The sequence below is a fragment of the Dendrobium catenatum genome, unplaced genomic scaffold (genome assembly GCF_001605985.2).
Source record: "Dendrobium catenatum unplaced genomic scaffold, ASM160598v2 fragScaff_scaffold_689, whole genome shotgun sequence".
In the NCBI taxonomy this organism is placed as follows: Eukaryota; Viridiplantae; Streptophyta; class Magnoliopsida; order Asparagales; family Orchidaceae; genus Dendrobium; species Dendrobium catenatum.
Genome location: NW_021319151.1, coordinates 393086 through 416172, shown reverse-complemented (window position 1 = coordinate 416172; position 23087 = coordinate 393086). Strand labels below are relative to the sequence as shown.

The window sequence follows — 23087 nt, the reverse complement described above, 5'->3', positions numbered from 1 at the left end:
AACTGAATAATAATTATTTAGTTGAACTCAAGACTATACTATCATACTAAAATACTGCTGTTGATTAATTGAATGCATTCACAGCAGATAAGAATACCAACACAATGATACTATCAAGCAACTCAAAAACACTGTAGGTGCTCCTTTTTATGACAATAAAGACGAGTAACAATGGACATATCCCTCAAATGGAGATATATTAAAGGTCACCTTCTGTTGGAAAGATGTACCTTCACTAATGAGGCTACCAGAGCTCTAAATGCAGCAATATCTCTGTGGTTAATCAGAGAGTCTGATTCTAGCATTGAAACCCATGGCATTACAGAAAGATGGCATAACCACCTGAAGGCATTTTCAATGAACAAATCATAAATTGTGAAGACTGTTCTGGAGAGAATCCTGAATTGGTGAAAAATAGGAGGAATTTACAGCCATAACAGCAGCAGCTTTTATCAAATAGTTATCAACCATGACAAGCAAAGCTAAGAAAAAAGACACAACGGCAACCTAAACAACAATAAATTATTCTAAAAAGAAATGCATAGAAATAGATCAACACAGACCAAAGTGATAAAATTCTTCATAGCATACAAATTCACTAAGAATTGCAATTTCAAATAACATTCAAAACCACAAGCCATAAGCACCTAAAATGGCTCGAAATGTAAAAACAGCCAAAGATAAATTAACTCCGGTACATATATCTTCTTCCCATGTGGGAAAGGCAAATATTACCCAAGCTAAGTTCCGCAGCTTATCATAACCTTAAAGAGTATACATTGTAAAAGTGCTAAATCAGTCAAAATCTAATTCTTTCCGACTTTTGATGACCGCTTTTTTCCTCATATCAAATTCAACCTTGTCAAGATCCATGCTAGTTGCCAGATACCCATAAAAGATCCTACTCTTCTCACCAGTCTTCTTGTCCACCTTAACTAAGTCTGGGTTTTTTTCTTCATTATTGCCAGACTGAGAAGCTTGCACACGAGCCCAACCTCTACGTCCACGGTTGTCTTTCTCAAAAAATTCTGCCAAGTTCTCAGCCTCTTTTAGACCAACTTCAGTATTTGAAAACTTAACTGCCGTAAACCCCAAATGGCCTTCCTTCCCATATACAGACTTTGCCTTACCGCCACCAAAGCCAAGTTCTGGAAGGGAGAGTAGGGGAGAAAACATGACTAATATAAAAAGAAGCTGTAATTTTATATGCATGTGCTGCCCTAAAGCTATGTGCTTTGTACTACTGAACTACTATAATATTCTATTCTTCTTGAACAATCGTGAAAGTGGTGTGCCATCTGTGAAATAGGCATGTAATTATGAACTTCCCACGAAAATAAAGGAAATAATGGCTGAACTAGGGCAGTCGCCTCATCTGTTCAGATCTAAGAGGCATGATCTATCATATAAGAATTTGAAACAATTACCTACAGAATTAAGGATAAGTCTTACCATGTGCAATACATTCACCCAAGGCTACGGGAACTGCATGCAGTACTTTCTAACAACTATATTAAACCTCCAAAAAATAGTACTTAGCAAGTGTTGATCAAAAGAAAATCGGATGGTTCATATCATATAACAAAGGTGGAGCACAGCTTCCGTTTTCTTTTATTGTAAACCTAATAACTATGAATGATAAGAAATGTTGTAGAGGAGTCTGCAATTTATGAAATACACGGAAAAGGAACAAAAATGGTTGGAATAAAAACTGACATGACAAGAACCTCAAGTAAAAGCACAGACTTAAATGTGAAGCAACAATGATGATGTCATTACCCAATTTGTTCCATAATTCATGAATACAAAATATGAGAAACTAATACATGAATTAAGTGTAAGGATTCCCATGTGCATATGAGCAGTAATGTCCAAAGAAACATGTAAGACAATATTGAACCAGTGAATTCAGAAGAAAAGAAAGCACAGTTCAGTGGGATCTTTATAATGGAGTAAACATCTGTTAAATGACGTCAAATGATGGACACAATATGAAGATATGTAAAACAATTTAATATAAGGAGAAGAAAATTTAATGCTATGGTTCAAGTAACCAGCATTCTCATTGGAAAAGTGAGAAAGGCAAGAACACCATAAAGGCTTTCCTCTTGCAGAATGACCTATTGTGAAGGTTTCAATAACAATGGGCGTATTACAATTTCACAAGAACATTCATACAACTCAAAGTAAAGAAATAGATGTAGAATGTCGTGAGCATTTAGGAGTTGAATATATTAAGGAAACAATGGGCAAAGGCACGATGGCTGATCTTATAGTGAGCTCGAGTTAAAACTGATAAAATTTTTGAAGTTGCTTAGTGATATGAAATGCATTATCATGAGGCTCAAAATTTGACTGGCAAGAGTATCGAGAAAGATACAAACCAACATTTCTCAAAAAGTATGATCAAAATGGAAAAGAGAAAAGATTTGCCAACAACAATTGGCAATCCTAATCAGAAAATATAAATGGTTGCAAAAGGTTCTAAAAGATGAATATCATTCAAGATGCATTAAGAAATTTCTAACATCTGAAGGGCAAAAGAAGATCAACGACAAAAAATCAAGCAAAATCAAGGAATCAGAATCAACATTGACAATAGGATTAGACAACAACTTCTGTCAGATCAATGGATCATGATCTAAATAAGTGTACACACTAACCATTAGTCCTAGACATGTAGAGCGAGGGAATAAACTAGCCAACCTTAATGCTTATAACATGAAACAGACGGACTAAGCCAAAATACTAAGGCCAAGTAATATTTACCTGCATTAAATAGATGCATATCCATACATTCAAATGCATCTGAAAAAAATGAATAAGTACTAATTAAGTTATACCTTTTAGTTTGACATCCATCTCTTTGTTACCCAAACCCTCCGTACGACGATCCTTCTTCTTTCCTGTGCTTGTATTATGTATTATAACTGTTGGTGGCCATAAAATAAGATCTTCCCTATTTGCTCTTGCTTCATCAGCAGTTAAAGATTGATACTCTTTGGAGATATCAGGTACCTTTGCATGGTTCCAGCCCAACATAACGCACAAAGCTTTGTGTAACCCAAGATGCTCAATTCGCAAATCAGAATTTTGAGAATGGTATGCATGCATGACAAGTCCATGAACATCTGTAAAATCTTTACTACCCCTGTAATGAGCAAACCAAGTGCACTGAATAACAGGGTAATCAAAGTTTCCAAGTAAAAGAAGGGGAGAATCTTAAAACCACCAAAGGAATAACTGCCCTACTCTAGCAATATTTAGTGCAAAACCTATCAGATAAAAGCTTCCTAAGAAGTTTTTTTTTTTTTTTGATCAAAATGCATATCGCATTAGAAACTAGAAAAGAACAAATACAAACTACTCATGTGATAGAATCCTATCACAATCCTCCTTTAACAAATCAAAGAATAAAGGAGGAACCTTATTGCAATCTAACACATCCCAAAAAAAATCACCTTCTAATGCATGGTTAGCACAAAAATTAGCCAACTCATTACAATTCCTAAGAAGTTATTGCAAGAGTCTAATTAGCCTGCTTTCCTACGACCAAAAAATAGCTTGTACAAGCCCCCCTTCAACTATTAGCAGGCTAAACCTTATGAGAGGGACTTGAGAGGCAAAAAAATTTCAACTAAGGTATATATGATAAAGAACCCTAAACACACTGTCCCAAAAAAGAATTTTTTATATATGGTGATTTATACTAACAATTCTAAATTCACTCAACGTCAGCTGTCTCAAAGATGCTTTATATTTTATTAAGTTTGTAGATTGAATATGTTGAACGCTTGGCCTTAGTGGATTATATTGCATGCCAGTAAAACGACCAGCAATAATCAAATTGTTGGCCTCAAGGCGAAGCATTCAATCACTAATGCAGTCAATTGATTGTGGCCTAGCATTATAGCAGGTAATTCCCATAAAGCTGACAATTAAAATATCTATTAAAAACCAGCATGGCACCAACCACCACTGGACAAAATACAGAAACAATCAATTGTAGCTTCATAATCAACACATTTTTCATCATTGAAATTATCGTAGTTTGGCTTTAATAATGCTTCTTTAGCATTCAAACATGTTGAGCGTCAAATTTGGTGAAAATCCTACTTCAACCAGTACGTCATAAGTTTAGACAACTCACCACTTCACTATAAATTAAAGCTAAATGTCTCTTGCCTTTGAAGATCTATATTACATGATAAGTTTTAACTCACCCTGGTTCAATCATAGCTCGTGATAGCAAGTAAAGTTCTATGAAGCATGGAGACCAAATCATAGCTAGCTAACTAGAACAATCTTAGTGGCAAGTTCATAGATAGATTGATAGAAAAGATGAGAGAGAAAGAGACGGGTTGATGCATATACACATATTTACATAAATGTAAGTATCTATATTTATGAGAGACTATATATATATATATATATATATATATATAAGAGAGAATATATATATATATATATATATATATATATATATATATATATGAGAGCATGCTTTCAGTATGTACAAAAAATACGGTTGAATAAGCATCTGCCTATAATTATGCGGTGTATATATAACATAATTACATTATAGAGACAAATGCATCCCACCATTCATGCTAATGTCCTTGCATGGACACGGGAAATATGATGATTAAATTATATATGTCTGTCCCGCTATGATGCAAAAAAAAAAATGATGTGATGCACAAAGAGAACCAATTTTAAGTCGAAATAAATGGCTTGTTCGAACTCAATTCAATACTACCCATCACTTTGATGTTTTTGTTTGTCACTGTTCTAGCTCTACCTGGCATTAATTTCTTAGCTTGTTTTGTTCTTTAAGTATAACACTAATGCTCTGTTTTGCTATTTATATTCTCAACTGCTTGCATTATGTTGGTTATTATGTTGAGCTTGTTAAATTCTTGGCTCGATGTTAATGGTTTAAGTCATGCACTCAATGGCCAATTTTGCAAGCTCGTTGACTCCATGCTTGATTGCTCAAGGCAAAAGATAAAAGTTATCATGAAGAAGCTCGCGCCAAAAATTTAGCTCCATTTAAATTCATTACCTCAACGTATTTAATTAGAGATTTGATATTGCAATTTATATGTAATCAAAGCAACCATAAAAAAGATTGAAAAATATGATGAGGAATTTAGTTTATTTTTGGATTTTTGCCTCTCCATTTTTCCTAAAACAACAACAACAAGCCTTTATCCCACTATGTGGGGTCGGCTACATGAATATTTTTTTCTCCATTGTGTCCTGTTAAGAGTCAAATTCTCATCTAAACTAATAAAGAAATATCATTTCTAATATTTTCTAACCAAGTCTTTTTAGGTCTACCTCTATCTTTCTAAACATAAGTCAAATCTAATACATCTACTTTCCTAACCAAGTCATCAGAAGGCCGCCGTTTTATGTGACCAAACCATCTAAGGCAACTCTCTCTAATCTTATCTTCCACTATAGCTACTCCAACCATTTCCCGTATATGCTCATTTTGTATCATCTCTAAGAGTAAAACCACCCATCCACCTGAGCATCCTCATCTCTGCAACACTTAACTTAATATTATACTTCTCTTTTAATGGCCAACTTTTTGCACCATAAAGCATTGTAGGTCTCACTACCATCTTATAGAATTTTCCCATAAGTTTGAGAGGGACTTTTCTATCACCATTTTTCCTTATTAGTTAAAATTACTTTTAATCTATATATGATTACCCAATATTTGGTGAATTATTGATTTTTTATAATTATTATAAGAATATCTTTTATTTTGATTGTGTGGCAATTAGTATGCCCATTAATTTCTAGACTGACAATATTTTCTTGGTATGTGCTTTATTATTATTCATGAGATTACTTAATCATGAAGGAGATTCAACTTGAATATTTGTTCAAATACATGTTTCAAATATTTGTATAGGTTCTAAGAAGTATGCATCAAACTTCTTTTTAATTAAATGTTTAAATTGCTTGCTATTTCCATAAAGATATAGAATGCTCCTCGTATTTCATTTTAACCTACCATGATTTAAATTTTTACTAATGAAATACTGTCATGAAGGTTGCAAATATTTCAATATCATATAAAGTTTATCCAAATTCTGGCGTGCAATGCAATCAGTTGTTACATGTGCCATTTGAAGAGCACTATGATTGGGCTTTGCGCTTAAGTATAGAAAACCCGTAGCTCTTGATTGTTGACAGCAGCACCAAGGCCTTAATCACATAACAATAAACAGTAATAACCTTATAATAGCAATAATACTATGAATGTACCATGCATCTAGACTAGTAATCCATCCAGTAATTTTGAAATTTTAAAAGTAAAAAGGGCCAATTGTATATCCAATATTTTATTTGGTAACGTAATTGATGGGCGAAGAATAAATGTTTTATATGTAAATAGTTTCTTATAACTACAAGCAAGCATGAGGGTGTATGAATTTAATAGAATATTGTTGAAGCCTTCAACATGGCCCAAAACCACATAACCAATCAAGACAACCAACTAAAACAGGGTTCCATTTTTACACCATATAATGTGGTTAAGCATTCAAGCTCGGTAGCCTAGCCACACTTTCTACATTTCATTGATAGGCACGTGCAGGCCTTAACTCAACAAATCTAAGTCAAGAAGAACCAGTACAAAACTAGTTCTTCAACTCCCAAGTTTCACAGGGAGTAATATGCTCCACAAAATGCACGCCTCAATAACTAAAAATCTACTTGATTGAGAAAACAAGATATGATGAAGCTCCAAAGAAGCAACCTCACCGATTAAACTCCTACCTCCACAGGATAGTAAGACTATAAGATGCTCCATACAAAAGCAGATAAATGCTTCAGGGGGAAGATCTTGAGCAAAGAATACCATACAAAAGAAAGACCAAAAACAAACCCATCACATGACAAACTATGACTAAATGTTTATTTGGTCTTTCCAGTTCATATAGTATTCTTTGCTCAAAAACTATTGAGTGAAATTGTAACGAAATAACCGTTCCAAACCTGACTAGCTCAAATCCAATCATCAACTTGATCTCAACTCCATAAAACTTTGTAGAATTACACAGTAAACAATTAGGAGGTTTATTGGCAATTCCTAAAGCATCAATGAAACAAGTTCTTGGAAATTAACTAAAAGACAAAACAGACATAATAACCAAGGACAATGAAAAAATCACAACAATTTATAGAAGAAACTCAATACAAACTAAATATATTAACAGAAAGTCATGCAAAGAGTACAAACATGCAATGGATAATGAACCAATGTTGGAATTAAATAATAGCGAAAAATCATAGGCAATTAAAGAAATAAAAAAATTGACAAGTTGAATAGAAAAAATCATCATTAAAAATGCCTGGTAAAAACCTACATGAATAAAGGTTAGCAACTAACATACATTCAGAAGTAAGAAATAGCAGGATCAGCTAAAGGTAGGAAAATCTGGAAATTTAAACTGTTCATGAAATCTCCACAAAATAAAGTCAACACTAATTCCACAAACATACCCCAATAAAGAAAAAAAATTATGGTCCTATTAAAGTTATTTCTTATTTGTAAAAAAGTAGAAAATAACATGAAAAAAGTGAGAAACATGAGAAAGAATATGGATGAAGACCAATCTCAGATTACAACAACAACATCAAGCCTTTATCCCACTACGTAGGTTCGGCTACATGAATCCTTTTACTCCATTGTGTCTTGTTAAGAGTCAACTTCTCAATTAAATCTAATAAAGAAATGTCATTTCTGATAGACCAATCTCAAGACTGAACACAAAAAAATAAGAGAAGCAGCTGCCTACAAAGACTAAAAGACTAGCTAATAGACTTGGTAACATTCTAATCCCGAGCCAATTCAACCCCACACGATTGGCTCAAAGTCATTTAATTCAATCTTGAGCTCAAGCAAATCTGAATTAGGTTGATTTGATTGAGTCATAATTTGAGCACAACCTAGCATCTTGGCTTCTTAACTTAGACTGGAGTTCTATTCAGGCCAAAATACATAAAATCTTGATTAATTTTCAATATTCTCAGATAAATTCTTCAATAAACTTTATATATGTGCACAAGCAGCCATAATTATAGATATATACTTTTATGATCCAATCTAGAGCTAGCTCAATTTGATCCAAGCTCGGCTCAATTCATGTTCAATCTTAAGATGAGCTTGCCTTTTTAGTTGGCTCGATGATTTCAATTCAAGCCAAAAATCAATTCAGTTTTCAAGTGATTCTAGATCGTTGAGTCAAAATCCTAACCCTAATAGCTAAACATCTATCTATCACTAGATAGGATTAGATAAGAAATAATCATTCACTTCCTAATCTTGCAAGTTGAAGGAAAAGCATCATTGGCATTGGAAAAAAGACCAACATATACAAGGCCTAACATAAAAGTGCTTGATAGGGGTGGGAATCATGTATAAGAAAAAAAAAAAATTGACCTAAACAAGATAGTCCTTATTTATGCTATGCCTTGCTTCATTCCAAATATAGTTTTGAAAGCACGTGACTTACATGCTTATTAGAAGTGTGATATGAAACACTTGAAGATTTCAAGTAAATCCTATCAAATTCAGAAAATCAGCAAGAAACTCTTCCAAACTCCAAAAGAAAACCAGAAAAACAGTAATTTTATTGCAATAATCAAATAGATCGGAAGAAAACAACAAGATACAGCTGATCCTCTATTCGAGAGGAGGATCGATCTCTCCCAATCTCTAAACGAATCTAGAGCCCAAAACTTAAACCTAAGAGATCCCAAAATCAACCAAATTTAAGATGCCCTAACCCTAGGAAAATAAACTATTTAATGCATACAAATCAAAAGGAAATCCCTAAGCAGTCCCTACATTCAATTTTCCCTCACAATTCCCTCAAAATACCTTCCAAATGGGCTCCCATGAACCTGGAGGCTTGATCGGCATATGCAAAAGGCAGAGAAGTTCCGCCTCATTTGCGCTTGGGTCGGGTCTCGCATGGACCGGCTGGACCGGTCTAACAATACTTTCCTCCCAAAGATCCACCTTGTTCTCAAGGTAGAGATACGATCGTGTTCCCGTGTAGGTGGCCATCTTTGAAGGCTGAAAAACCTTACCAAATTGTTAAATCAAGGGCTGCACTGAAAGAGAAACATCCCCTCCCTCCTCCATCCTTATCACATCCAGCTTGTGTAGTCCCACCAGATAATCTTCCACTACCACTTATATGCTCCTAACCATGGTCTTAAGTGATACCCTGGCTTTGGATAGCCCTGCATCTCCCCTTATAACCAACTTTCTCCCATCCACCATAAGTTCCAACTTGAGTGCTCCCCAATTGTCCTTAATTTCCCCCAAGGTTTGCAACCAATTCATCCCCAGGATCACATCAGTACTTCCTAACTTTAGTGAGAGAAAATTCTCCCTTACTTGAATCCTCTGGATGGTCAACACCACTCTTCTACAGATCCCTTGACCTTTCTCCACCTTCCTTGTACCCAATCATCACCCCATAATAACTGGTATCCACCAAGTTCACTCCCAATTGGTTGACGACTTAAGTGGAAATGAAATTATGGGTAGCCCCATTGTCAATCAATACTACCACCTCGATGCATGTTATTTCCCCCTTCACCTTTATCGTATGATTCGAAGTGAATGCTACTACTGAATTCAGGGAGACCTCCGCCACATCCAGATGCAGCTTGTCATCCATCTCTCTCTCACCTCCCTTAGTTTTCTCATCATCACCCTAAAGAGTTCGATCTCTACACCTGTACCCTATAGTATACTTCTCATCACACCGAAAACATAAACCCTTTACCCTCTTCTCCTGCATCTCCTTCTTTGTCAGACTCATGAAATTTTTCCCACTCTCTCCTCCTACTGGCTTTTCCTTGGTGGTCTCATGAATTCCTCCTAATGCCGAACGCTTGGGTGCTAAATGAGTAGTCGTCAACATGTAAGTGCCTCATGAGCTGCTACTCCTGGCTCTCTTCTCTAGATTCTTCTGATTTTCCACCAGGTGGGCTAATTTCATGGCCTCTCCCAAGTCACAATGCATCATGACTTTCAGTGCCACTCTAATCTCTGCCTTAAGCCCTTTCATGAAGTTACCCACCAAAGAAGACTCTGATAATCGCTCCACCCGACTGCACCAGTGTGAAAAACTACTCATAGAAATCTCCTCCCCCATCGGTTTGAAAACGTTCTAACAAACATTCCTTGAATGCTCCCCAGTTCCTTATAAGCCTCCTCTGGTCCCGACATTGATACCATGATAATACCTTCCCCTCTAGACATAGCCATGCTGCTGCCAATTTCTCATCATCCGTCAACCCATTGACGGCGAAATATCTCTCCACCTTATAGATCCATCCATAAGCGCCATCCCTTCAAAAATTGGCATCTTCAGCTTCCTCACCTTTTGATCTCCCCCTTTTCCCCTTATTCCTCTATAGTTTCCCCTTTCCCAAGTGCTTGGCCATCCCCAAGTCTTCTGATCTTCCCTTCCCCTTTCATTTTCCCCATTCGAATTCCCCACTACTTCCTTCAAATTCAGCACCTCAGCGACCATAATGTCCCTCCCGGTGTTCCCAATCAACACCTCTTTGCTCCGGCCCTCCATACCAATACCTTCCCCCTTTTTCCTCCATGATTTCTCCATTGCTTTCGCTCCTACGAACATCAAAATTCGTAGTTCTCCCCACTAGTCCCTTTGCCTTCGATGTCGCCATTTGAATTTGATTCTCGAAGATCTTTTTTATCATTAGATGGAGATCAAAAACTTTGTCTTCCATCGGCGAAACCTTGCCTTCCACGGATGAGAGTCGAACTTCCATTGTGGCTTTGATTTGGCTCATTTCTCTTTCAAATATTTCTTCCAACGCGTCAACTTTCTTGACCACCATAAAGAATTTTGGATATTAGATCCAAAATTCAGCAAAAATCTCGTTTTCCAATCCAAAAATCGCCGTTGAATTTCTGTAAAATTCAACCCACAAGGGTCCAGGAACAATGCTCTAATACTAGTTTGATAGGAAACACTCGAAGATTTCAAGTAAATCCTATCAATTTTGGAAAATCAGCAAGAAATTCTTCCAAACTCCAAAAGAAAACCAGAAAAATAGTAATTTTATTGCAAGAATCAAATAGATCGGAAGAAAATAACAAGATACAAGTGATCCTCTATTCGAGAGGAGGATTGATCTCTCCCAATCACTAGACGAATCTAGAGCCCAAAACCTAAACCTAAGAGATCCCAAAATTAGTCAAATTCAAGATGTCATAACCCTAAGAAAACAAACTATTTAATGCATACAAATCAAAAGGAAATCCCTAAATAGTCCCTACATTCAATTCCCCCCCCCCAATTCCATCAAAAAACCTTCCAGATGGGCTCCCGTGAACCTAGCAACTTGATCGGCATACACAGGAGGCGGAGAAGTTCCGCCTCATTTGCGCCTGGGCCGATCCTGCGTGGACCGGCTTAACAAAGTGCTACACCAAACCGACTAACTGACAAATATTTTTAAAAAAATGCTCTCCATACTAATATTATTTGTGGAGAAGAGGGAACTTTCCGCTAGCCTACAGATCAAAACCTCTAGCCACAACTTTCATGCAGTACGGCCTACCAATCTATTAAAATAAACTACCAAATGCCTAATTTGCATAAGCTAATAACAAAATAAAATAAAACAAGCTACAATGGGCTTAAAATAGACCAATTTTTAGGCTTTCTTAGGCACATATTTAATTTGGATCAAATTTCTGATATGATTTACTAGATTTATTTTATTAGGTTTTTTTTTTTAAATTTAATAGGTTTTTTTTATTTATTTTATTAGGTTGATTTATCATTTTAGATAATAACTTGAATATTTGTTAACTTTATATTGGATACTTGCATCTCTACAATAGGAATTGATGGCCATATCCACATCACTGAACACTGATATCGAAACAATGAATTTAATTTTAGGCTAATTGAGTCTTCTCCAGATTCAAGTTGTATATGTCGATTGCTCCAAGTTTTGCCCGTAGAGTTTTCATCTTACCATCTCCAAATTCACATTATGGGTCAATATACACTTCTCCTTGAAGCTACTACAAACTCTTCACTAAATAGTTTGTAGATCCCCTATATTCTTTGTTGTAAATACAATTTTCTTCCATTTATTTATTACATTGCACCTGCACTGTTGTCAGTGATCAAGGGGTCTTTGATTTGCACAGCAACAGCATCTTGTCATGTTGATACACTCTCCGCTTTAAAAGATTCTCTAAACTCTTATCAGCAAAGCTCCAGTAGCACAAAACAACAGTGTCCAAGGTGAGGAAAAGCGCTACCTGGAACTCTGTGCATGGGAACTGGCCCAAACTAACCCTTAGCCTCAACTGAAGTAAATTTACTAATGCCTGGGGTCAAAATATTTGTCAATCACCGCAAAATGCACAGTGCCTGCTCATTTCAATCTTGCCTGTGAATAAAATATAGTTAAGTTGTAGAGCAAAATTTTGCAGTGGTATAAACCATCCCAAGCAGACCAAACACAAGCTAAATCACAATGCAAATAGAACATAACAGGTACATTCAATACTTACACAAACTACAAATGCCAGAAAATATAGCAGTAGGTTGATCCTCAACCCACACAATCGGTGGCTGCAAACCCAAGCTTATTCATTTAAGCTGAACCGAGGTTTCAAATTGAAACCATGAGAATTCAGCGTAACGGAGATCACGTCACGTTATCATAGATATCATTGCATGCACGCCCAAAAAATACCTATGAATTGAAATATGGAAAAAAAAAAAAGAACTAAAAAAAAATCAGCTCAAATCAATTTTTCTAATCAATATTTCTACCTAGTGTACGCATGCAGATCTCCAGCAAATCTACTTGGCCTGAAAAAATTTGGCTCCGACAAAATTCACAATTGATATTCATCAAGTTAGGATAAAAATTGTGCTATCTACAAAATAATCCATGAGTCCTAAAAATAGAATTGCTATGTCAATGCACAAGAGATCTCTCAACAATGGGTATAATCTCACCACCTAGAATAGCCTAAGGAACAAATTATATAGATTTATCTGGATAAGTGTTAGATATGAATTCACAATAAGAAGATCAAAAGAAAGGCAATACAAGGAAATGGTAACATATTTGATGCTATCAAATATTCTATATTTTATTTTATATTGAACATTAGTATGTTTTTTATGTTCTTTTCTTTTTTTAGCTATCCAATGATGGGAAAGCATCCAATGAACATGGTCGGTTGTGCTTGGGGATTAGTAGACCTTTGGTTTGCTGGCTCGATTGGTCCTTGGCTGCTGCTAGTTCACGGGTTGGCTTATGGTCCACAGTTTTGGGGCCTATGATGATATGTGGAGAAGGTTGGAGTTGAGCTCATTTTCTTAGTTGCTAGCTCATTAATGATGAGCTGAAGTTTAGTAGCTCATTAATGTTCTAAAGGTAAGCTCATAAGTTGGATTCAATTTTGAAATGGACTTGTCCCTTCTCCTTCCCTTTTCTTCTTTAAATTATTCCCTTGTCTCTTGGGAATCCGTGGCTGTTTTGGTGTTTCCTGTGCTAGATGAATTCCGTGCCATTGCTCCTTGGTTTTCCGGCTGACTGATGGTTTTCCGAGCTGGGGGGCTTTCTGTGTCTTTTGGCGCCTCAGTTCTGTGCGGGTCTCTTTGATTCCAGTGGCTGCTTCTTCGATTCCCTGGCTGGGCTATTTTTCCGTGAAAAGGTGGGGTAATTCCGTGACTTATGATGCTTGGGTCCTTGTGGAAATTCAAGGAAGTGACTATTTGCATTCCCCTTTCTTACCTATAAATATGAGATGTTTTGTGAAGGAGAAGTTGAATATTGAGAGCATTTTGCTATTGACCTGCGGGTTATTGGAAAAGCTTGCGACCTAGTTCCATCTCTTCTTCTTCTATCTATTTGGAAATCTTGCGAGCTCTTTCCACCCTTCGTCTCGGCTTCTAACCTCTTTCGCCTCTCCGCAAGTTCCACTCCATCTGTATCCTTCTTCTTGAGCTTTGGTGATGTTTGTTGGCTGATTTGGGACATTTGTTGGAAGAGTTTGGATCGATCGTGCAGTGGTGGACCATCGGTTTGCTAGCCCTAAGCACTTATTTTATTTAACCTACATTTCGATGCATGTGAGGAACTCGCTCTGACAGTTGTCTGAGGATAGCGTTGTTTTTATTTTCTTTGTTTCTTTGAAATCTCTTCTAATTTTCTTCGTCGGATTTTGGAAGTTATAGATGATTGCTACTATTTGAATCAAGTATGGTTAAGTTCTGTCCATTGTTCTCTTGTTTTGGCTTTTCTAACTAGTGTGCTTACATCAATATTCAATACATAAGATCAAATTAGACTTTTTTTTAAATTGAATTAATATGAACACTTCCTTAGACTTCAAACTTATACGTTGGTTCTAATGGTCTGCCAAAATTTTAAGCATACATATTTTTCTTGCACTTAATTTCCTAAAGTTATTGAAACAAGCCTTTAAACCAGGAAGCACATAATTTGACGCTTTAACTTCATAATAACTTATCACTAAACACTTTCAACGGTTTCCTTCTTCCTTCCCCATCTTATGATTCGATTTAAACACTAGGAAGTTTCTGTGTGTGTGACTGTGTGCGTGTGTTTTTCTTTCCTGTTGATAAGGGCAACAATACAAGGAACATGCTGAATGAGCAAAATAATGTACAGGAGAGTATGCTTAGTTTTAATTCAAGCGTTGTCCTGAATGCAGGTAACTTTCGAGTACAGAAAATCAAAAAATGGTTTTTTCATAACCACAAAATGGCCTATAGGTATAGCAACATAAAAAATGTACAAGAGAAGCGCCACCAACTATGTTAAATATAAAGCAAGAGTGCAATTATGAATCAAATCACCCAAAAAGAAACCAAGTACACTAGCAAAAGCAAGACATTCTTCCACAGAAAGCGATCACAAGCAAAACATAAAACACTTCTGTCATCATCAAAGAGCCAGATATATGTATAGATGCCTGAGCATGTACCAGATTTACTTCAAGTGTCAACTAGAACAACAATCTTAAACAACACACTATGATAACTGGGGATCAAGCATTCCAACAAAAAAATAATTAGAAAATACCAAATTGAACACATGATCCTTGTAGAAGTCGGCATAGAAAGTAAATGACTGCTTAGAAAACCAGTAAGGATTATTCATTGCTAATAAACCAATTAGGACTATTCTTTAATCTGATTTCTTAGGAGGAAAAAGTGACAGGAGGTTCATATTTAATCACATCATAAGATGCAATTATCAAATTATAACAACAAATTTAATAGATAGCTTATTATGGCACCAAGCGACCTTAACAGCCTCATATCCCCCATAAAGCCACAATTTGGAGGATGCTCACTCAAAACAAAGAACATTTATCCCTAAGTATGACACTCCAAAACAAAATTCTTAAGGACAAAATACATTAAAAATATGTGAAATATTCTGCAAAAGGGCATATGATAAGCAAACTTTCATGCAGAGTTAAGAACTAGTCACATTCCAAATATTTCCATCTCAAGCACCTTGCTGCTGCTACAAATTTCACGATGTTGTAGTAAAAGTAGATAAAAAAAATGTCAAGCAACCACATTTATGATTGCTTTGTAATCCAGATAACAAAAAACTTGGCTGCAACGAATCAAAGCAAAATAGAGAAATTAATTAGATATAAATTATAGAAGATATTGCTAGACAACAATTACCATCTTAAGCATCCAGATGTCATAAAATTGCACTAATGAACACACCATATGACTATTAATATGAACACCGCAAACATTATCAGCAATGAGTGAAATACTATCTATGAAGTGATATTAATCCAGAAGCTAATGCTCTTGGGTTGGAGATAATCAAATTGATTACCAGAACAAAAGGTTATGTCTAGCTCTGAAAGGCATGATTATAAAAACCCTACTTCCTCAACAAAACCTAAGAAAGATTAATTATAATTGAAGTAATGGAGCTCAAAAGAAAAAAAATCGTTCCAATAAAGATGAGCAATTTGCAAGCTGAAAGGAAAAGTAATAGTGGCCATATTTACTATGGCTATCACGAAATTCCTACAAGCAGCCAAGCATGAAGAAGTATGAACCATCATAAACCATCTGCCCAACTAAAGCCCTTAAAAGATTTGGTGCTGAACAACAAGTTTCATAAAGTATAACAGAATATATATGCAATGGTATAGCAAGCCGTGCATTACATCTAATGCATATAATGTGAAATGCGCCTTGGCATCTCAAACTTTCATTTCCTATATGCCAAAACAAGCCTCCATGTTGAGTATCAACACAACAAAGCAAAAGTTAGTGTGCATAATGCTATTTCCCTCCTTATAAATGCTCGTATACAAGTATTAAGTTCACCATAATCATTCAAGGAAGAATCAAAATAACATAAATTCAACAAAGCTAGCACAACAGGGAATAGAACATGACAGGCCACATAGAAAAAGACTAGTAACAAAGGAAATGACTCAAAAGTCACCCAAGCTAAACAACAAACACAATTAAAATCTTGTTGAAAAATCTCCGACACAAACTTAGTAAAACAGACGGAGATGCCTCGCTTTGGGAGAGCAATATGAGTATTAAAGAGGAGCGAATATCATCCCAAAAAAACACAAACCAAGCTTCATCTAAGAATAAAGCATCCTTACAAAAACTTGATATGCAAACAATATCCTATACCCGCTCATCAATTTCAAGAAAATTTCCATAAAATACTAAACTTACCATTTTGTGAACAATATCAGCTATAAAAGATGATTCAGCGAACTACAAGAAAGAAACTTAATATGGGCCATGACACAGATCCAAATCAGTGACCTAATACAGATGCACATAACCTGAGAAACTTGCACCATATACCCCCGCTTCAGTTGGTTTTCCAAAAGTTCCAACCTTCCATCCAAAATCTTGCACAGCCATTAAAGGACCAAGCCTATATCAACAACTGAAAATTAAAACTAAAAAGCAAAACTATGCCTGATGTTTAAGAATAGCAACTAATGATACTAAAAGGTTTAGCAACTCCACCAGCCTTCCAGTCTTCAAAAAACTGGATGCATTGATGCTGCCCAGGTTCTAAAAATAAACCAATACACAAACTAATACGTATTGTGCTGGATATAAAATGAATTTCATAAACTATCTTTTTCCATAAACAAAAATTGAAGCTTATTCACTCTTACAACAGTCCGCCAGCTTCTCAAACAGATTCAGCCATAATTTCCTCTTCTGCCAAAGGCTTCTTCCACTAAATTGTATTGCATGATTCTCGCTCATATTTCTCAGCTATCCATCACCGAACACAATCCTTAATGACACTTATGTTTACCAAAAAAGTTTAATTTCTTTAGAAGCATTAGTGAACTTAAACCATAACCAAGCCTTCCATACCACTTTCCACATAGGCTATCCTAAATTACGAATATATCTAAGCAATTGATGAGTCTTGGAAGTGAAACAGCAAGTAGATAAGAAGAAAAATACAAAAACCAAATATTAGGGCTGATTTTTTTTTATATGTTTGACAAATAATGAAAGATACAATTGATCTACTATTCGAGAGGTAGATCGGCACTTCCACAAACCCTAGGCACCACTAGAAACAACTCCAAAGAAAAACTAATGAAAATAAAACCACCCAATTAACTCTAATATAAACCTTCCTACTTCCCTCTTAAATCTGAATTCAAATCAACCATTTTTTCCTAAATAAAAATTTCCTATTTCTCAATCAATCAAATCAGTAATCTTTCATTCTTTCCCTAAACAAACTTTTTTATTTCCCTCTCAATCAGATCAGCCCTTTTCCCCTAAATAAACATTTCTTAATTTCCTCCAAATCAAATATGTCCTCTTTCCCTAAATAAACATTTCCTAATTAGTTCCCCTTAATTCCTCCTCCTTCCATAATGAATAATAAATCTCCTAGGCCCCACAATGGCGTATCAATACCACCCCCCCCCCCAAAAAAAAAAACACACACACCTTATCCTCAAGGTGGAAGGATGAGATTTGTCTCTTGATCATCTCGTATGGCTCCATGTGGCTTAGTCCGTCTTTCTTGACAGTGCATTTGCGGCTTGTTCTCCAGTCCTGGGTGATACTAGATCTCAAAATCATAACTAAGTAACTTGGATAACCACCTTTGATGCTCTTCAATCACCATCATCCGCTCCAGCCAAAACTTCAGACTCATTTGGTCTATCCTAACAATAAAGTGTTGCCCAAACAAATAAGGTTGTCATTTTTGGATGGCTATAACAATTGCCATCAACTCTAGCTCGTATACGAACTTAAGCCCCTCCCTAGTTGCGAGCACCTAGCTGAAATAAGTAATGGGTTGATGTTCTTGCATGAGTACTACCCCTAGTTCGTATTCTGATGCATCTGTATTCAGCACAAATGATCTCCCCCTCCCCTCCCCTCCCCTCCCCCTATTGAAATCATCCTTTTTTAGTTGCATTGTCAGTAACCATGCTATCATGTCATACCCTCGCATAAACTTCTGGTAGTACCTGATGAGACCTAAAACCCTCTCGACTCCTTCGAGTTCTTCGATAAAGATCAATCCAACATAGCTTCAATCATGGATTGATTTACTATTACCCCTGCTCTGCTCACCACATATCCTAGATACTCCACCTGTGACTGTGCAAAAGAACATTTCTTTATAATGGCATCTAGCTGGTGCTGCCTCAAAGTCTCCAGTACAGTCCTCAGGTGATCCACATGCTCTGCCTCCATACGACTGTATATTGGGATGGCATAAAAAAATACTAAGACGAATTTCCTTAGACAGGGTTGAAAAACCCAATTCAAAATGGATTGAAAAATGACTAGAGCGTTGGTAAGGCCGAAGGCATCACAAAAAAACTCATTATAATATGGTGGTACCCGACTTCAGGTCAATCTTCGAGAAGATGACCGCCCCAACAACTCATCAATCACTAGGATAGTAAACTTGTCCAACATAGTTTCTTTGTTTAGGGCCCTATAATCCACACAAAACCTCTAACTGTCGTCATTCATTCTCACAAGTAAAACTAGGCTTGAAAAGAAGCTCACACTGGGCCAAATAATCCCTGCCTCATCTCTCTGATGAGCCTCTCTACCGCATCTTTCTGAATCTGCAGGCATCGGTACAATTGAACACTGATAGGAGAAGCTCCCTCTTTCAGGGTAATGGCATACTCGTGCTCCTTGTGAAGTGATAATTTATTAGGCTGCTGAAAAACCACAGGAAACTTCTTTAGAAAATGATGTACACACTTAGGTACCTTGACCGGATCTAAATCTCAAACCTCCTCTAGGCTCTGCAACTCCACCAAGTAACCCAACCCTACTCCCTGTATTGCATTGACCATATTTTTTGAGTGAAACAATGGCTATGCATAAGATGGCATCTCCTCACAGCACCACCCTCTTCCCCTCCACCTGGATCTCCATAGTTAAAGATTTCCAGTCCACCTACGTCTCCCCGATCATCTGTAACCACTTTATCCCTAGGATCACATCAGTGCTCTCCAAATCCAAGAGAAGAAAATCCTCCACCATTTGTATAACATGGTATTCTTTGGGAGATCTACCCAAGGGAAGTAACCCTTTGGAGTCATGATGAGGACAAGGAAGGTGGAGTGGAGTAGCCCATAGTAGTCGAGCACCCTACCACCTCCACCACCAAATTTCCTCGTTGTCCCCCTCATCAAGAAACCCTAATATGCCCCTTATTGTAGCCCTATAAGGTGGCTCTTGATGAAAGAAATTTCTATCATCTGATCTCCTTTCCCTTATATTCGGCCAAGGGAATTCCAAGCAAATATTGGTCAGGGTTAGCAATCGAAACCACCAGTTAATTTTGTATTGCATCTCCATAAATTTTCATATCTGAAAACCTTCCTTTGATGGTTGAGAACTCCTCCATCCCGAATTTGATTTGCTCCACTTCGCCTCCCAATGCATCAACCTTCTTTGTTGTCATCTCTCCAAAATCTTGCTCTAATACCATACCTGTTAACGGCGAATGGTGCACCACGACACAAAGATCCCTTTGGAGCCATGGCGCATAGGGCACGGCATAGCGCGCGCCATTTTGAACATGACGCAAACTATATAAGAATTATAAAATAATAAGCATGAATATGAAATATTATTAAAAATGAAAGATAAGCTATCAAAGAGATAAGAATTCACATTGAAAGTCCTCACACCTTCCTCCTCTCATATAGAGTCCAATGTCTCCCAATCAAAGCGTACACTCATGAAGAAAACTTATACAAAGCATGCACTGATGAAGAAGCAGACTAACACTAACAACTATTACTAAAGATGATGAATACAATAATATGTCGGGCTGCCGGGGGTCCAAGGGGGCGTTGCCCCCTGGCAGGGTTCGACCTGTAAGAGTAATTTTGAAGTTTTGCTTATTTTTAAAGTTCGCAAGTCGTTTGTATGGAAAGATACCTAGCGGTACCGAGCATGTACATAGCGGTACCGAGCATGTACCTAGCGGTACCAAGCATGTACATTAATATGGAACTAATTTGCATATAAAGAATGAACATGCATCCAATTAAACTTCAAAATATGGTCAGAGACTATATGAGCAGCCATACAAAATACAGTCAAAATTAAAAAAAAAATTAACAAAAAGGAAGTTATTAATTTAATGATTTATCATCGACTAAGACTTACTAAATTATTTTTAAAAAATAAATCAAATTAAATTAAATAGGCAAATTGTATTCAAGAAAAAGGATGTCAAATACTGAACCACCAAAATAGCCAATTATTATAAACTCGCTAAAACCAAAAGATGTAAAATAATAAAAATGACAAGGAACAGCATAATAGCAATGAGTACAACAAAAGTTAATCAAAACTATCATACAACATTCATTCCAATCAAGCAAGAGAAAACAAACCAATTCTATAGCATCAAAAAGTGCAATAATTAACAACAACATCATCAAACCTTTATCCTACTATGTGGGGTCGGACACATTAATCATTTTTTCTCCATTGTACCACGTTTAAATCTAAGAAAGAAAATGTCATTTCTAATGTTTTCTAAATTCTAACCAAGTCTTTTTAAGTCTTCATCTACCTTTCTTAATATAAGTTAAATTTAATACATCTACTCTCCTAACCGGGTCATCGGAAGACCGCCATTATTTGTGTTCAAACCATCTAAAAGAGACTCTCTCTAATCTTATCTTCCACTCAAGCTACTCCAACCTTTTCCCGTATATGCTCGTTTCATATCCTGTCTCTAAAAGTAAAGCCACTCATCCACCTGAGCATCCTCACCACTGCAACACTTAACTTAATATTATGTTTCTCTTTTAATGGCCAACATTTTGCACCATAAAGCATTGCAGGTTTCACCACCATCTTACAGAATTTTCCCTTAATTTTGGGGGACTATTCTATCACGCAACAAGTCCGATGCATTCCTCCACTTCAACCATCCAACTTGATAAGAAGCACAATACCTAAGAGACATTTAAAATAGGTAAGCTTTTCAGTAATGTCAAACCTGCCGCACACAATGCACTGCAACGGCCCATTCTTCCCGTCCTCTAAATAATTCATCCTACGTGTTGGGTTCTCGTTGATGCTCTTGGACAACCTTAGAAAGGCATCCTTCAATGCCTTCTGATCCACATCACTAGCCATCAGAGATTCATTTCCTTCTGCACGTACCCGCCGAGCTGGCAAATCATCATAGCCTTCACTCCCCAACTTTACCTGCTTCGACAGTCTCAAGTCATCGATATGCTCCTTTCTAGAAGGGCTGCCAGCCCTGCCCAAGCCATCACCGATTGACCCTGAAGAAAAACCCATCGGATTCGCAGCAGAGCTTCCGTGCTGCAGCGCTTGCTGCCGATGCCAAGCAAATTCTTCTTCCCCGTACTTACGCTTCAGCGAGGACGACCCGGGAGGACCCGCGGGCCCCTCGATCCCGAGGGAAGACCCGTAGTCAGCGCCGCGGGCGAACGGAGGTGGCTCGCGGAAGCCTTCGGGGCCGAAAGACGGATGGAAGCGCGGATCGAAACCTTGCGGGTGAGCAGAATGGAAGAACTTATCGCCGCGGGTATCCATCTGGTAATCAGGAGGGAGAGCGAAGTAGGAGCGGGCCGTGCCGTCGGCAAGTACGATGGTGCGGCGCTCGAGGTTGTGGAAGCCATATGGAGGATGAGGTGGAGACGAAGCCGCATTAAGATGGTGCAACGACGGCGGGAGAGTTGCGGCGGGATGGCTTGGGCCGGTTGGAGGTTTCGTCGGCCCGGAGGAGGGCCCTGGAATGTCTTCCTTGGAAGGGGTGGAATCGGAGGGAGCTTTGCGCTCGGAGGGAGCGTTTTTGGATGATTCCCAATGGAATTTCCGTCTGTCGGCGCTGACGGGAGCAGTGGCGGAGGATGTCTTCTGGGAGGAAGCCCTTGCACCGGCGTGCTTAGGGTTTTTCATGGCGTGCTACAATTTGGGATTTCCAGGCGAGGTCGCTAATACACGATATATGTATAGAGATGGGTTCTCGGGTGGGAAGTAGGGTTAGAGCTTTGGCTATGAGTTTAGAAGTTTTAGATTTGAGTCTTATTTATACAAAGAGTAGATTAATTTGTATTAATTGATTTAAATATCTTAACAAATTTAAAGAATATATCAATTATTTATTATTTTTAAAATACTCAAAATTCAATTGAGATCAAAATATCTATTTTTATTAAAAATATGTATTTAAACCCTAGTTCAACAATTATGTTAGCACATCAACCTTTTTTTTAAGGAACGGTGGTATATACCCGCTGTCATCCCCTTAGGAGGGGTTTGATGACGTAACTAATCCCTCGACGAGTCTACTAGCAACCAGCTCTACATATGCAAAACCTGCAGTTATTTTCTACCCACTAATGGAGTCGGCAACGGCTGATCAACTGTTATGACTGCAGGATTACGATTTCCATTAATATACTTTAATACATTAAAATAATTATAAAG

At 37.1% G+C, this 23087-nt stretch overlaps 1 protein-coding gene across 1 annotated transcript; it reads right to left on the bottom strand.

The window, feature by feature from the left end:
- Window positions 1–567: 567 nt before the first annotated feature.
- On the bottom strand, window positions 568–22636 carry LOC110105218 (protein SUPPRESSOR OF GENE SILENCING 3 homolog). Its single transcript, XM_020834618.2, has 3 exons — window positions 21625–22636; window positions 2844–3151; window positions 568–1148 (listed from the first exon to the last, which is right to left on the bottom strand). The coding sequence occupies exons 1-3, from the start codon at window positions 22554–22556 to the stop codon at window positions 796–798; spliced, it is 1593 nt and encodes a 530-aa protein (XP_020690277.1). The 5' UTR covers window positions 22557–22636; the 3' UTR covers window positions 568–795.
- Between the last annotated feature and the right edge of the window lie 451 nt (window positions 22637–23087).